The 13,330-nt window shown below is 45.1% G+C and overlaps 1 protein-coding gene across 3 annotated transcripts in view; it reads left to right on the top strand.

Moving 5' to 3' along the window:
• Positions 1 to 3,633: 3,633 nt before the first annotated feature.
• The window catches only part of Ikbkb (inhibitor of nuclear factor kappa B kinase subunit beta), a 58,079-nt gene continuing 48,382 nt past the window's right edge, over positions 3,634 to 13,330 (top strand). For 2 of the 3 annotated variants that reach the window (XM_070016078.1, XM_070016077.1), the window contains exons 1-3: positions 3,634 to 3,733; positions 4,510 to 4,632; positions 12,639 to 12,733. In XM_070016078.1, coding sequence (XP_069872179.1) covers positions 4,528 to 4,632; positions 12,639 to 12,733 — 200 coding nt within the window. In that variant the 5' untranslated portion in view covers positions 3,634 to 3,733; positions 4,510 to 4,527. Of the gene's footprint in view, positions 3,734 to 4,506; positions 4,633 to 12,638; positions 12,734 to 13,330 lie in introns of those variants that run through there. The other variant, XM_070016079.1, reaches the window with a different exon arrangement.

Genomic DNA, 13,330 nt, shown 5'->3' with positions numbered 1-13,330 from the left:
TTAATGTTTAAAGATATTTATATCCTGTTGAAAACCAAGTTATCTTGAGCTGAGCAAAATGAGAATTCTTGAAATATATAGAGTATAGAGTAAACTTTTGACATGTCAGTGGATATCTCAATAAGTGAGTCAGGAACAGTGATTTTCAGAAGTGATAGGATGAAAAGAAACTTTATGACATCACCCAGAAAATAGTGCCCTGCTCAACAAGTATATTTTATTTTTTTCCAAGGCACCAGTGGCTCATTTCTGTAAGTCTAGCTACTGAGGAGGTTAAGAGTCAGAGGATCATAGTTTGAAGCTAGCCCAGGAGAAAAGTTTGCTTGACTCCATCTCCCAAATAATCAGCAAAAAGCAGGGCTGGACACCTGCACAACTATATTCATTGCTGCACTGGTCACTATAGCCAAAGTATAGAAGCAGTCCAGAAGCACTTCAATGGATTAATGGATAAAGAAAATGGGTGTTGGAGGCATGGCTCAATTAGTAGAGTTCTAGCCAATGAGTGAAAGCATCAGGTACTGAGCTTGAGTCTCAGTCTTGAACAAAAAGTGATATATATATATATATCACATATATGTGCATGTATATATTTATATTGAAATTTTACTTACCCTCTAGGAAGAATATTACATCATTTGCAAAGATGGATTGACCCGGAAAAATTATTTTAAATGAAGTAGGTCAGGCCCAAAGACACTTTTTTTTTTTGGGGTGCGGTCGTGGGGCCTGAACTCTGGGCCTGGGCGCTGTCCCCCAGCTCTTCAGCTCAAGGCTAGCACTCTACCACTTGAGCCACAGTGCCACTTCCGGCTTTTTTCTTTTTGCTTATGTGGTGCTGAGGAATCGAACCCAGGGCCTCATACATGCAAGGCAAGCGCTCTACCACTGAGCCACCTTCCCAGCCCACTTTTTTTTTCATATGTAGAAGCTAGAACTAATTTATAAATGTATATGTAAACACATTTATGGTTGTATGCAAGTGTATAGAAATGTATTTGCAGGACAGAATTCAAATGGTGTAATTCCTTAGAAAAACAGTGCAACAAAATGAATGCCAGGAAACTGGTACTTGAAAAGTAGGAGGAAGGTCAAGGAAAGCAGGGTAGACAAATGAAGAGAGGGGGAGAATGTACTTATTTTAGTTAATACATATCCAGTGAAATTAAGAAAATTGCCTGGAAGAAGGGGTTGAGGTTAGGAGGAGAGGAATGATGAAAGGAGTGACATCAAACATGATGCATTGCATCCATTCACTGATTTGTTGAATAGGAATTCCTTTGTATAACTACTTAAAGATAATAAAAAATACAATAAAAAAAAAGTAGGACTAGAGACAAGACAGAATGCCAGCTTAGCAATTGGGAGGTCCAGAGTTCAAACTCCAATACCACCAAAAAGTTACTTTTAGAATTTATTTATACCACAGGTGCCCCACTCCTGTGCATCAGTTTTCTCATCTGCAAATGGCATAATAAAAAAATGTGGTATTGTACAATTTTTAGGGTTGACCTGGAGATTCAATAGAAATTTAGGATAGTGCCTGGCACCAAGTAAGCATTCCACAAATATTGTCAACTATCTTCAAGTTTCCTTTAATACATTCTTCTTGTTTCAGAAAAAGATACTGAAGTAAGAAGGTCAGGTCTGGCCAATGCCATATTGGCCACATGGTGGATTGTAGGGTACGGCATCTTGTCTTCATGCTGGGGGAAGTAACCCCCCTCCCCCATCACCTGCCTCCCAGTTAATGGGTGTGCTAGGACCCCTGGAGGCAGGGGCAGGCACATGGCTGATAGGTTACTGAATCTGTCAGTTCCAGTGCCTGGGACTGGGAATTTCCTGAGAATCTGCCCCTGCACAGACCTATTTAGACCCAGACCAGCCTAGCCACCAAGAGGCCATGCCACGTGTCTCTGTGATCGTGTCCTATGTCCTGTCTCATGGCTTATCTTAGGTCATCATGGTGTCTCAATTCAGCTCTCCATTGGAGCTGAATTGGCTTGTTGGTATTGTTTTTGTTATTTCTTCCTCATTAGCATCTTCCTAGCTGTGTTATGTGTATTTGCCTGCTGCAGGCCTTTGTAACAAGTGGCCACCTGCAACCTGTTAACTGTATAATAAATGTTAGTATTATGCTCACCTTTGGTCCTCAGCTCCACCCAGACATGGGCTTCTTCTAATCCCCAGAGTTCCCGCCATAGCCATACAGCTGGCCCTTCCCTCTCTCCTCCCAGACCCACCTGAACTCCCATCTACTTCATTTCTGACCCTCAGACCCTCCTGCTACCTGGATGGTGACAGAGGCCATTGCTCCCTCTTGGGGGAAATATGGCTCCTCTAATAAACCTTATAATAATCTTTCTCCTGTGCCTGCCTGCCTGCTTCTGCGTGGTCCCCTAGGATGGATGTGTGAGCCCCTTCAATAAAGACTCCAATATTCTATATTTTTAAAAATGTGGCTTCTGGGATGATTCAATACCAACAACACTTTTTTGTCTACTAATATAATGCCATAGAACAAATAAACTCAAATGTTAGAAGACATTATAATGCTAGTGAGCCCCTCTCACCGTTTTCTCAGCATTACTGGAGCTGAAACTCCACTTTAGTTTGAGACTACTAGATTTCTTGTTTGTTTGCTTGCTTTTTGGTGCCAGTACTGGGGCTTGAACTCAGAGCTTCTGTAAGCCCAATAAGCTTCCTTCCAATGGCTTAGTACATTCCTTCCCCTTCCCACAGTTTAGGTTACTCCTTTTTCTAGGCAACACTAAATAAATCCTAGTCCGCCATGGCAGAGCTCCTAATCCACATGTCCACACCAAGGTCTCAGCCTCTTAGCCCCTTCTAAAGCCCCTCTTAGCCTCAGTAGGTTACAAAGGTCACCTCAGACAATAGCTGGCACTTTTTCTCACTCCTCTCTTGTGAAAAAGGGGTCTTGCCGGCCCCTTTACTGGCAATAAACCTTTTCTTTGTTCTTTGTACCTGGGTGTCTGCGTGGTGGTTTTCTTTTCAGATCTTGCTCAGCTTTCTTGTTCACGTGTAGGGCTCTAACACTTTGAGGCACACCTCCATCCAGCCCAGCATTTTGATGGTTAACTGGAGATGAGTCTCCAGTTTATTGCCCAGGCTGTCTTCAAACCATGATTTTCGTATTTCAGCCTCCTAGCTAATGTTACACACGAGTGATTGAGCTCGGCCTTCTTGAGGGGAAGGGTGGGGGAAGACTGTCATTTCAAATGAAGCTTGCTGTGATTTATGCCCTTGAAAAGGAACCAGAGCGTCTAGACGTGAAGACAGCGGCGGGAGTAGGTTAGGAGGGTAATTCTGGTAAACAGTCTCCCAGATTCATCCGAACAGGGCCCGGGAAATTCCCAGTCATTAGAAATCCGGGTCAGATTCACCGAAGGGGGCCCCATGCTCATTTCCCCAGGTGCACAGCGGGAACGGAGTGGCTGGTAGGTGAGCGCCGGCGCTCGGTGGAGAGTGGTTCCTAAGCTCCTTCACGGAGCTCAGCCCGCCGGCACCCCACCCACGCAGCCCCGACCAGCTTCTGACCCTCCGTCCCGAGCGGCCCCTTTAAGAGCCGGCCGCAGCCACGTGCTCCATGACGTCAGAGCAGGAAGTGTTTGAGGAAGTCGCGCGGGGCGGGCGGGTTTGAGAGTCCCTCACTTTCACGTGTTTAGGGGGGGCTGTCCCGGCCCCCCGCCAGTTTCGCCTCCCCCGCCAGCAGGTGAGTCCCTCGGCGGACCCGCTTCCCTGCCGCTCGGCGGGGGCGTCCGCGGAGTTCCCGATGGGGGGGGAGGAGGGCGGGAGCGGGGACGGCGGGGGGGGGCGGGAGCGGGGACGGCGGGGGGGGGCGGGAGCGGGGACGGCGGGGGGGGGCGGGAGCGGGGACGGCGGGGGGGGCGGCAGCGCGGGGAATGGGGGGGCGGGAGCGGGGACGGTGGGGGGGGCGGGAGCGGGGACGGCGGGGGGGATAGGGAGGGTGAGGGGCGGGGGTGGTGGGAGCGGCGGTGGCGGCGCGGGGAATGGGGGTGGGAGCGCCGGGAGCGGGGGGGGGGCTGGGGGGCGGGAGCGGGGACGGGGGGGCTGGGGGACAGGAGCGGGGAGGGGGGGCGGGGGAAATGGGGGGCGGCGGCGGGGAGGCGGACGGGGGCGGGGGCCCGGCGGGGACCGGGAGCCCGGGGCCCGGCGGCGGGAGAGTGTGCGCGCTGAGTCCCGGAGCGGGGCTCTCCCCTCCACCTTGGGCGGTGCTGGGTTCGGAAACCCCGTTCCGGGAAGCAGTTCGGGGCGCGGTGCAGAATTCCTCTCTGCCCTGCTATAGAGTCCGGGTGGGAGGAGCTGAAGGAGAGCAAACTTTGCCCTCCAACAAACTAACATATTTCACGAAACAAGTCTGGGTTGTAGAGCAGTGATGCTTTCTGCATCCCCTTGAGCACAATTTGTCCTTAAAACTTTAATCTTTTGTCTCCCCGCCCCCCCCCCCCCCCCCGCCATTGCTTACAGAGTTAGCAGGGCGTCAATATGAGCTGGTCACCCTCCCTGCCAACCCAGACATGTGGGGCCTGGGAAATGAAAGAAAGGCTTGGGACCGGGGGATTTGGAAATGTCATTCGATGGCACAATCAGGTAGGGGTTCCGGGCTGCTGCCAGGGCTGGGGAAGGTCAAGGCGGGGTGGGAGGCTGGCAGAGCTGCCCACACTGGTGATCTGAACAGGTAGAGGGGCTTTCCCTTAGTATGGTCACAGAAAACAGTAAGAGAAAGGACCTTGGGGCTGCTAGGCTAATATCTATGTCACCTAAATAATTGGAAAACAAAAAACAAAACTCTCAGTCCTAATTACATATTTTAAACCCTATGTCTCTCGTATTAGCACATTATATGCTGATAAATGATATAAAACATACAAAATAGAAGCATGAAAACAATATTAAAAATAACGGGATATTTTAACATCTTTGTAGGCCCATTTTCCTAATATTCTTTGTAGTACTGTAAACACAAAATACACGGATCTGCATGAAAAAGGACATGTTGGGATAAAGGATGAAAAACCATCTTTCAGATACTTTTTATAGCAAGGCACTGGTGGTTCACACCTACAATCTTAGATACTTGGGACACTGAAAATTAGAGGATTGTGGTTTGGGACCAGCTCAGGCAGAAAAGTTCACAAGACCCTTTCTTCACCGATTGCTAGGTGTTGTCGTGTGCACTTGTCATCTCAAGTTATGTGTGAGGCTAAGGATGGGCAAGATAGGCCCTGAGGTAGTCTCTATGAAGGAAAGCTGGGTATGGTGCCTCACTTGTGATCCTAGTGAGGATGAGAAGCCTAAAAATAGGCAATAGTGGCTTAGGCCTGAGCCAAGATGGGAAGCAAGACCTTATCCTAAAAATAACCAGTGTAAATCAGAGTCATGGCTTAGTAGTATAGGGCCAGCCTAGCAAGAGCAAGACTGAGTCCAGACTTGTAATACTGCCAAGAATTGGAAAAATGGTTGAGTGTTTTGAGTCTCATTGTTTTTAATCCTTACATGACCTGCCTGTTTCTCACATTTGATGTGTCCTCCATCATTTCTGTTGGTGCACGTGCTAGATGCACTCAGATTCTCTACAGAGATGTTTCTAAACCACTTGTTCACTATATGAGTTGTTTTACTAAACTTCAGTAATGTAACACATAATTGTGCATGCCATAAAAAACATGGTATTGCCCAGCAACATCTCTGTAGGCCCATCTACCATCCTGCTTGTGACTTGAATGCTCTTATCTTACCTGCATATCAAATAGTGAAGACATGTGGCCTTCTGAAAGATGAGCTGAGAGATTGTTTGAGGGAAGATTAATTTTATATTTTCTATTCTTGAGTTACGTTCTTAGGCAACATTTGGAGAACCTATACCCAATTTGGAGATCACTCCTCTGGGGAACTTCCACTCAACAAAAACCTAAAATTAAGTTCCTGACTCAAAATTGAAACCCAATAAAGTCCTTGAAGGAAGTCCTAGATTTTAGTTCAGGGCTGTTGAGCAACTTTCTGGACTAGAAGGAAAGAACATGCTGCCATTCATGATCCAGGTGCCTGGTCACATCTAGCAGAAAGGTTTTTCAAGGATTCTGGACAAATATCAGAGAGTCATTCTAGATGGTCATCCTTCGGATCTGTTTAGTTGGAAGACATTCTAGACTATTCCCTGAGTCTTGTCAGTTCTGAGCTGAAGGAGGGACTCCTGAATGAGTGTGGGGACCAGAGATGGAGAGCATTGTATAGTTCTGTAAGTGGTTTAGCACACCCAACTTGGAAAGTAGAATTCCAGCATGCCCTTTGGATAAGGGTTCCTTAAACTGCAACTACTTTGCTGGACATGGTGATGCATGTCTGTAATCCCAGGATGTAGAAGGCAGAAGCCAGAAGATCTTGAGTTTTAGACTAGCATAGACTATGTAATGAGACTGAACCTAAAAAAGAAATAAATGACTAAGAAGAAAAATATATAACTATCACAATAAATTTGTCCTGCTCAAAGTATAGGTCTAGCATTAAACAGAAAGACCAGATTTTCTATAACATTGACAAGTACCTGGACTGCACTGCTTCTAGACAGCCTAGTACTTGTAAGAGTCAGCTTAACTGGAGACATCCTGGTTTTTTTCACAAAGAGTTCTATCCAAATATGCCTTGTCTGTCTTCTCTAACTCAGAATGGCCTGCATTTGCTCAGATAGGATTTTTTTTTTTACTTTATAGATAGCGGCCTAAGAGAGTGAGTGCGAGTGTGTGTGTGTGTGTGAGAGAGAGAGAGACAGACAGACAGACAGAGACAGACAGAGATAGCCTTTAGAATTACTATTTCTAGTTCTTTCTTCTTTTGAAATTCAGTTTATTTAAAAAATATTCCTGCAAGCCGGGCGCTGGTGGCTCACGCCTGTAATCCTAGCTACTCAGGAGGCTGAGATCTGAGGATCGCGGTTCAAAGCCAGCCCGGGCAGGAGAGACCGTGAGACTCCTATCTCCAATAAAACCACCAGAAAACCTGAAGTGGCGCTATAGCTCAAGTGGTAGAGCGCTCGCCTTGAGCTGAAGAGCTGAGGGACAGCGCTCAGGCCCAGAGTTCAAGCCCCACGACCGACAAAAAAAAAAAAAACAAAAAACAAAAAATATTCCTGCAGCCTTCTGAGGCCCTTCCTCTTCTGTGCATATGCTACTTGGCTTCATTACCTTCCAGCTGGTTTCCCACAGGTTGACCTACTGTGCTTTGTTTTGAACCAGCTTTCCTCTCCTGGAGGCTATGTAAATTCTTCCCCTTCCTCCTAGATCAGCTCTAGATCATAGTTTCTTTTTTTCTTTTTTTTTTGCCGGTCATGGGGCCCGAGCGCTGTCCCTCAGCTCTTCAGCTCAAGGCTAGCACTCTACCACTCGAGCCAGAGTGACACTTGCGGCTTTTTCGGCTTATGTGGTGCTGAGGAATTGAACCCAGGGCCTCATGCATGCAAGGCAAGCACTCCACCAGTGAGCCACCTTTCCAGCCCCTAGATCATAGTTTCTTAAACTCTTCACAGACTGCTTCATTCCTTTTGTATTTGATCCTCCATTGAGTTCCTTATGTCTACTCATTTGGTATGTCTCCTATGCCGCGCCACCTTCTCCCCCTCTCTCCGTCTCTCCTTTCCCCCTTCCTCTCTCCTCCCCCCCCCTTTCTCGTTTGGGTGTGTGTGGGTGTGTGTGGGTGTGTTGGTCCTGGTGCTTGAGCTCTGGGCCTGGGCACTGTCCTGAGCTATTTTCAAGCTGTAGTGCTCTGCCACTTGAGCCATAGCTCCACTTCCAAATTTGGTGATTGAAGGACTTTTCCTGCCCAGGCTAGCTTTAACCACAGTTCTCAGTCTCCTGAGGAGCTAGTAGTTAGCCCCTTTTACCTGTCCTATGCTGCCTCTTATCTGTGTGGAGTAGTATCATGTCAGACCTCTGATTTCCTAGTCAGCCCAGGCTGGATCAGGCTTTGATTTTCTTTTATTTCCCCATCAGGAGAATCATATATTACATATATGTTAGGTGCACAAAAGCACTCACTCAGTCCACTCATAAATATGGAATGTCCCTAATGGGTAGAATGGTGATTTACTAGTTATAAATTTATACTGTGGCTAAAAGTGTGGCTCAGGAAAGTGCAGTGAGGTATATACTAAGAGGTTAAGGGAGGCCTCTTCAAGAAAGTAACATGAAAACCATTAGTATTGGAGGGGGATCAGGGAGAAGGTAGAGTCTTGCTGGAAGCTGAAGGTAGAAGGCAGGTATTTTTTCTTTTTTGTTTCATTGTGAGGCATGAACTCAAGTCTTGGGTGCTCTTCTTGAGCTTTTGTGCCCAAGGCTATTTCACTCTACCACTGGGTCCTAGCTTCACTTCCAGTTTTCAGGTGATTAATTGGAGATAAAAGAGTCTCACCCATCTTTTAGTGACTGCTGTTTTTCTTTTCTTTTCCTTTTGTCTTGTTTGTATTTGGGAGAGTGTGGGAGGGTACATGAAAGGTAGAACTGGGATGAACAAATGGAGCAGTAGCGTTCATTGGACACTACCTAGAAAATGAACTGGATATATTGTGGATGGGGACGGGAGGGAAAAACCCAGCGAGAGGATGGAAGAGGAGACTGGTTCCTAAAAAATTGTACTGATTGCTCATTACCTGATTCATGTAACTGTAACCCCTCTGGATATTAACTCTATACTAACAATAAAAATAAAAAAAATAGTCTCACCAACTTTCCTACCTGGGCTGGCCTAGAACTGATCTTCAGATCTCATTCTCCTGAGTAGCTAGGATTACAGGCATGAGCTACCAGCACTTGGGCAAACAGGTTTTATTTTTAAATTTACTTTATTGTTATTGTAAAAGTGATGTACAGAAGGATGCAGTTATATAAGTTAGGTAATGAGTACATTTCCTTTCATATAGTATCATCCCTTCCCTCACTCTTTCCTAGTCCCTCCTTCCTGTCTCTATACATGAGTTGAATAGTTCAACAAAGTGTCCAGTGAACGCCACTGCTGTACTTTTTCACCCTTTTTCCCTTGAGTTCTGTGTCCCCCCCTCCTAAAGATAGACATATGAATAAACCATACAGAAATACACAATAACAATATGGAATAACATACATATATAACAATAACATACAGAAATAACAACAAATGAAGAAACCTCTTGTTTCCATATCTTGGAATTTGCTTCACTATATCTATATTTATTTATTTATTTATGAATATAAAGAGGCACATGAATGTCGCACCTTTGTGTTTCTTTTTTTTTTTTGGTCATGGGGCTTGAACTCTGGGCCTGAGCCCTGTCCCTCAGCTTTTCAGCTCAAGGCTAGCACTCTACCACTTGAGTCATAGTGCCACTTCAGGTTTTTTGGTGGTTTATTGGCAATAGGGGCTGGAAAGGTGGCTCAGTGGTAGAGTGCTTGCCTTGCATGCATGAGGCCCTAGGTTCTATTCCTCAGCACCACATAAGCAGAAAAAGACAGAAGTGGCACTGTGGCTCAAGTGGTAGAACACTAACCTTGAGCTGAAGAGCTGAGGGACAGTGTCCAGGCCCAGAGTTCAGGCTCCACGACAAGCAAAAAAAAAAGTTTCATGGCCTTTCCTGATAGGGCTGGCTTTGAACTGCGATCCTCAGATCTCAGCCTCCTGAGTAGCTAGGATTACAGGCATAAGCTACTGATGCCCAGCTTTGTAGTAAGCTCCAGTGAAACATAGTGCTTGTATTTAATGTGTTTTTCTGTTATCACATGTGTTTTGTCTACAATCAAGGGCATATTTGAAGTTAGGAGCCTAAGAATGGCAATCCTCAAGATATGGTGCCTAAAGAAATCAAGGTTGTCATTTATTGAGAACCTTCCATATGCTGGCATCAGTACTGTTTTTTGCAGGGGCTACAGGACTCTATCCCTGAGCTCCATCCCTACCCCTGTTTTGCATGCTTTATCTCCAGTCATCACAGTAATCACAAGGGAAGTATTATTGTCTAGCCCATTGTGTAGCTAAGGAAATAGAAGCGCAGAGAGGATAGTAATATGCTCAGAGAGGCTACACTAGTAAATAAAGAAGCTGCATTTGATGAAACCTCCATGGATTCAAATCCCAACCCATGTGCTTTTTCTATTGTGGCTTCTCCAGGTGGAGGACACTTTTAGAATACTTCCAGTGTTTTGTAACAATCCAAACCATTTTGAAATACTAAAGGAAAACTTTGAAGGACAAAATATTTAAGTCTTCCTTCCTCGTTAAATAACCAACTCCAAAATGAATATAGGTTGAACATTCTTAATCCAGAATACTCCCAAGAGCCAAAAAGTTTTGAGTAGCATATGACATCCCATGTGGAATATTGCAGCACACCTGGAATAGGGTCATATTCAAATTGCAGGTTCCCTGGGAATATAACAAAATTGCTTTCAGGCTGTGTGTATAAGGTGTATATGAAAGATAAATCAGTTTGTATTTAGACTTGGATACTGGTCCCACAATATTTCATGTATATGAAAATACTCCAAAATCTAAAAACATGTGAAATCTGAAATACTTTTGGTCCCCAGCATTTTGAATAAGGGGTACTCAACCTGTATTTCCCAATGAGGAAGAGCAGTGTGACAAATGACCCTAATCCTGTTTCCCTAGATTTTCCTGTACAGTGTGGGTCTTGACAGTCCTTGCTATGTCTATATGCCATTACAACCCCAGTCCAAGACTCAGCACAAACCATTTGTCAGTATAGTTTAAATAGGTAGATGTTTTCAATAAGATATTTTTTTACAAACTAAAAAGGGTAAGAGATTACTTCAGTGGCCTCAGTTTTCTGTAGCTTTTGAGAGTGAGGTCTTGGCTCATACCCTGATTATGTAACTTGTTCAATTTTTGGATTTGGGTCACAACTTCCCAAGAACACATAGGATGTTGGCACAGATCAGCTTGCTTGGAGGTGGTGAGGTTAGCTCTCAGGTTACTGCCACCAGAACTATAGATTGGGGGCACAGTAGTGCCTAAGCTTCCTTGGGTCTTCAGTGCACCAATGAAAGAGATGTGTTAGCTTCAGGAACCAGCTACTCGATTAGTCACCAAAAAAACCCCTATTGACTGCCCGCTCTTTATGTAAGAAACCACAATGGAGGACATTGTGTTACTTGGTGTAAATGCCAAAGCCCATGGAAATGGATACATCTGTAGTTTAGAAAGAAAATACTCTATTGCTCTATAAAAAATAAATCCCTGGCAGATAAGTACAGTGAAGGAATTATCTGTTATGGTGATATGGAAGAGGGTAAGTTGTCTTGTATGAGTCCATGGTTCCTACATAGTGGAAGCAGGAGCATAGGCCTAGAAAGCACTTGAGCAAGAAGAGCTGATGGTCTCATCTACAGCATCATTGAGTGCTTGAACTGAGGGAAAGTAGCTGGGAAAGCAGAGTGGAGCCAAGAGGATCTTAAAAGTATCCTGACATGGGTTGTCAGGTCAGCAAACAATGCTGAGGGCTGGCTATTACTAGGGGCTTATTTTATAACAGTATGAAAAGTGTGTATGTGTGTATATGTATGTGCGTGTAATTTTTCTTGTTTCATGGGTGAAGAAGACACTATCTTATCTGTGGTTTTTTTCCCCCCAAGGTCACATAGCTGGTGAAAGAGTTGGAACGTGCATCAGTCTATGTTCCTTAGACTATCCAATGCTTATATTCCCTCTGAAGAGGGACAAACATAGTGCAATAGTGGAGACAAACATTAGTGCAATAGTGGAGACACTTGGTGTAGCATTATTAGGTTGAGCTATATCGAAGCACCATTTTTTTTTGGTACAGATGTAAGATCACTATTTCAAATGTAATTTTATTATTATTAAGTTGTTGTACAGAGGGGTTACTGTGAGTACATTTCTTATAGGATACTGTCACTTCTTTCTGCACTTTCCCCAGTTCCTCCCTCCTATCCCTGTCCACAAGTTACATAGTTCATTTTCCATATAGTATTTGCTGAGTGCCATGCTTGCATTTGTTCACATTTCTTCCCTCCATTTCTGGGAAACATCATTTGTGTAGATCAGAGTAGCTGAATATCAGCAGCAGCACATACATGGTTTAACCTAATAGTGCTCTGCTGAGGCTGAGAGAAAAGTAGAAATGCCTCTGGGAGGAATGGATGGTAAACGGTTTGTGTAGGAGGGAACAAGGTTGGGTGGACAAGGCAGGATCTGGGTAGGCAGAGAGGTAAAGATGATGAAGAGAACAAGAATGGATGGTAAGTGGCGCTGTAGCTCAAGTGGTAGAGCGCTCGCCTTGAGCTGAAGAGCTGAGGGACAGCGCCCAAGCCCAGAGTTCAAGCCCCACGACCGACCAAAAAAAAGAAAAACAAAACAAAACAAAACAAAACAAAACAAAAAGAATGGATGGTAAACGGTTTGTGTAGGAGGGAACAAGGTTGGGTGGACAAGGCAGGATCTGGGTAGGCAGAGAGGTAAAGATGATGAAGAGAACAATCAGACTGGAACAGGTGCCTTGGGGCTCTCAAGGAGAGTAGTGTAGTGTACCCTCACTCTCATGGGGTGATCATGTGTTGGTTGTTTATTTTGTCTCCACCATGGCCTTCTCTTAGGAGACAGGTGAGCAGATTGCAATTAAGCAGTGCCGACAGGAGCTCAGCCCAAAGAACCGAGATCGCTGGTGCCTGGAGATCCAGATCATGAGGAGGTAAGGTCCTGGTGCCTAGATGTGGGAGCATGTTTGTGTCTAGGGGATGCTAAAATGAACTCTGAAGCACTGGTCTCACCTGCTGCATCTAGAAAGGAAGATTAGAGTTGGAGATGTGGTTCAAATAACAAGGCTCTCATTTCAAACTCTACTACTGGAAAAAAAAAAAAGGGTGTGTGTGTGTGGATAATTCTTGTTCCTCCATCAGACTACTAGCCTGACTGACACTCCTCTTCCAGAAAGTTCTAGTTGGGAGCTCCACCACTTGAGCTACACCTTCAAGCCTACCAGACACTTCTAGACAATAAGCATTTAAAGACTTTACTGGGACTCATAGTCAATTTATATTAAAAATAATAATAACTTATTCTTATTTTTGGTCATGGGGCCTGAACTCTGGGCCTGGGTGCTGTCCCTCAGCTCTTCAGCTCAAGGCTAGCGCTCTACCACTTGAGCCACAGTGCCACTTGTGGCTTTTTCTGCTTATGTGGTGCTGAGAAATCGAGCCTAGGGCCTCATGTATGCAAGGCAAGCACTCTACAACTGAGCCACCTTCCCAGCCTATTATATTAAATAATTTAAGAAAGTTATCATAGC

Source organism: Dipodomys merriami, unplaced genomic scaffold, assembly GCF_024711535.1.
Source record: "Dipodomys merriami isolate MVZ:Mamm:240054 unplaced genomic scaffold, mDipMer1.0.p SCAF_12, whole genome shotgun sequence".
NCBI classification, from domain to species: Eukaryota; Metazoa; Chordata; class Mammalia; order Rodentia; family Heteromyidae; genus Dipodomys; species Dipodomys merriami.
The sequence above is the reverse complement of the archived record's forward strand: the minus strand, read 5'-3'. Positions and strand labels throughout refer to the sequence as shown.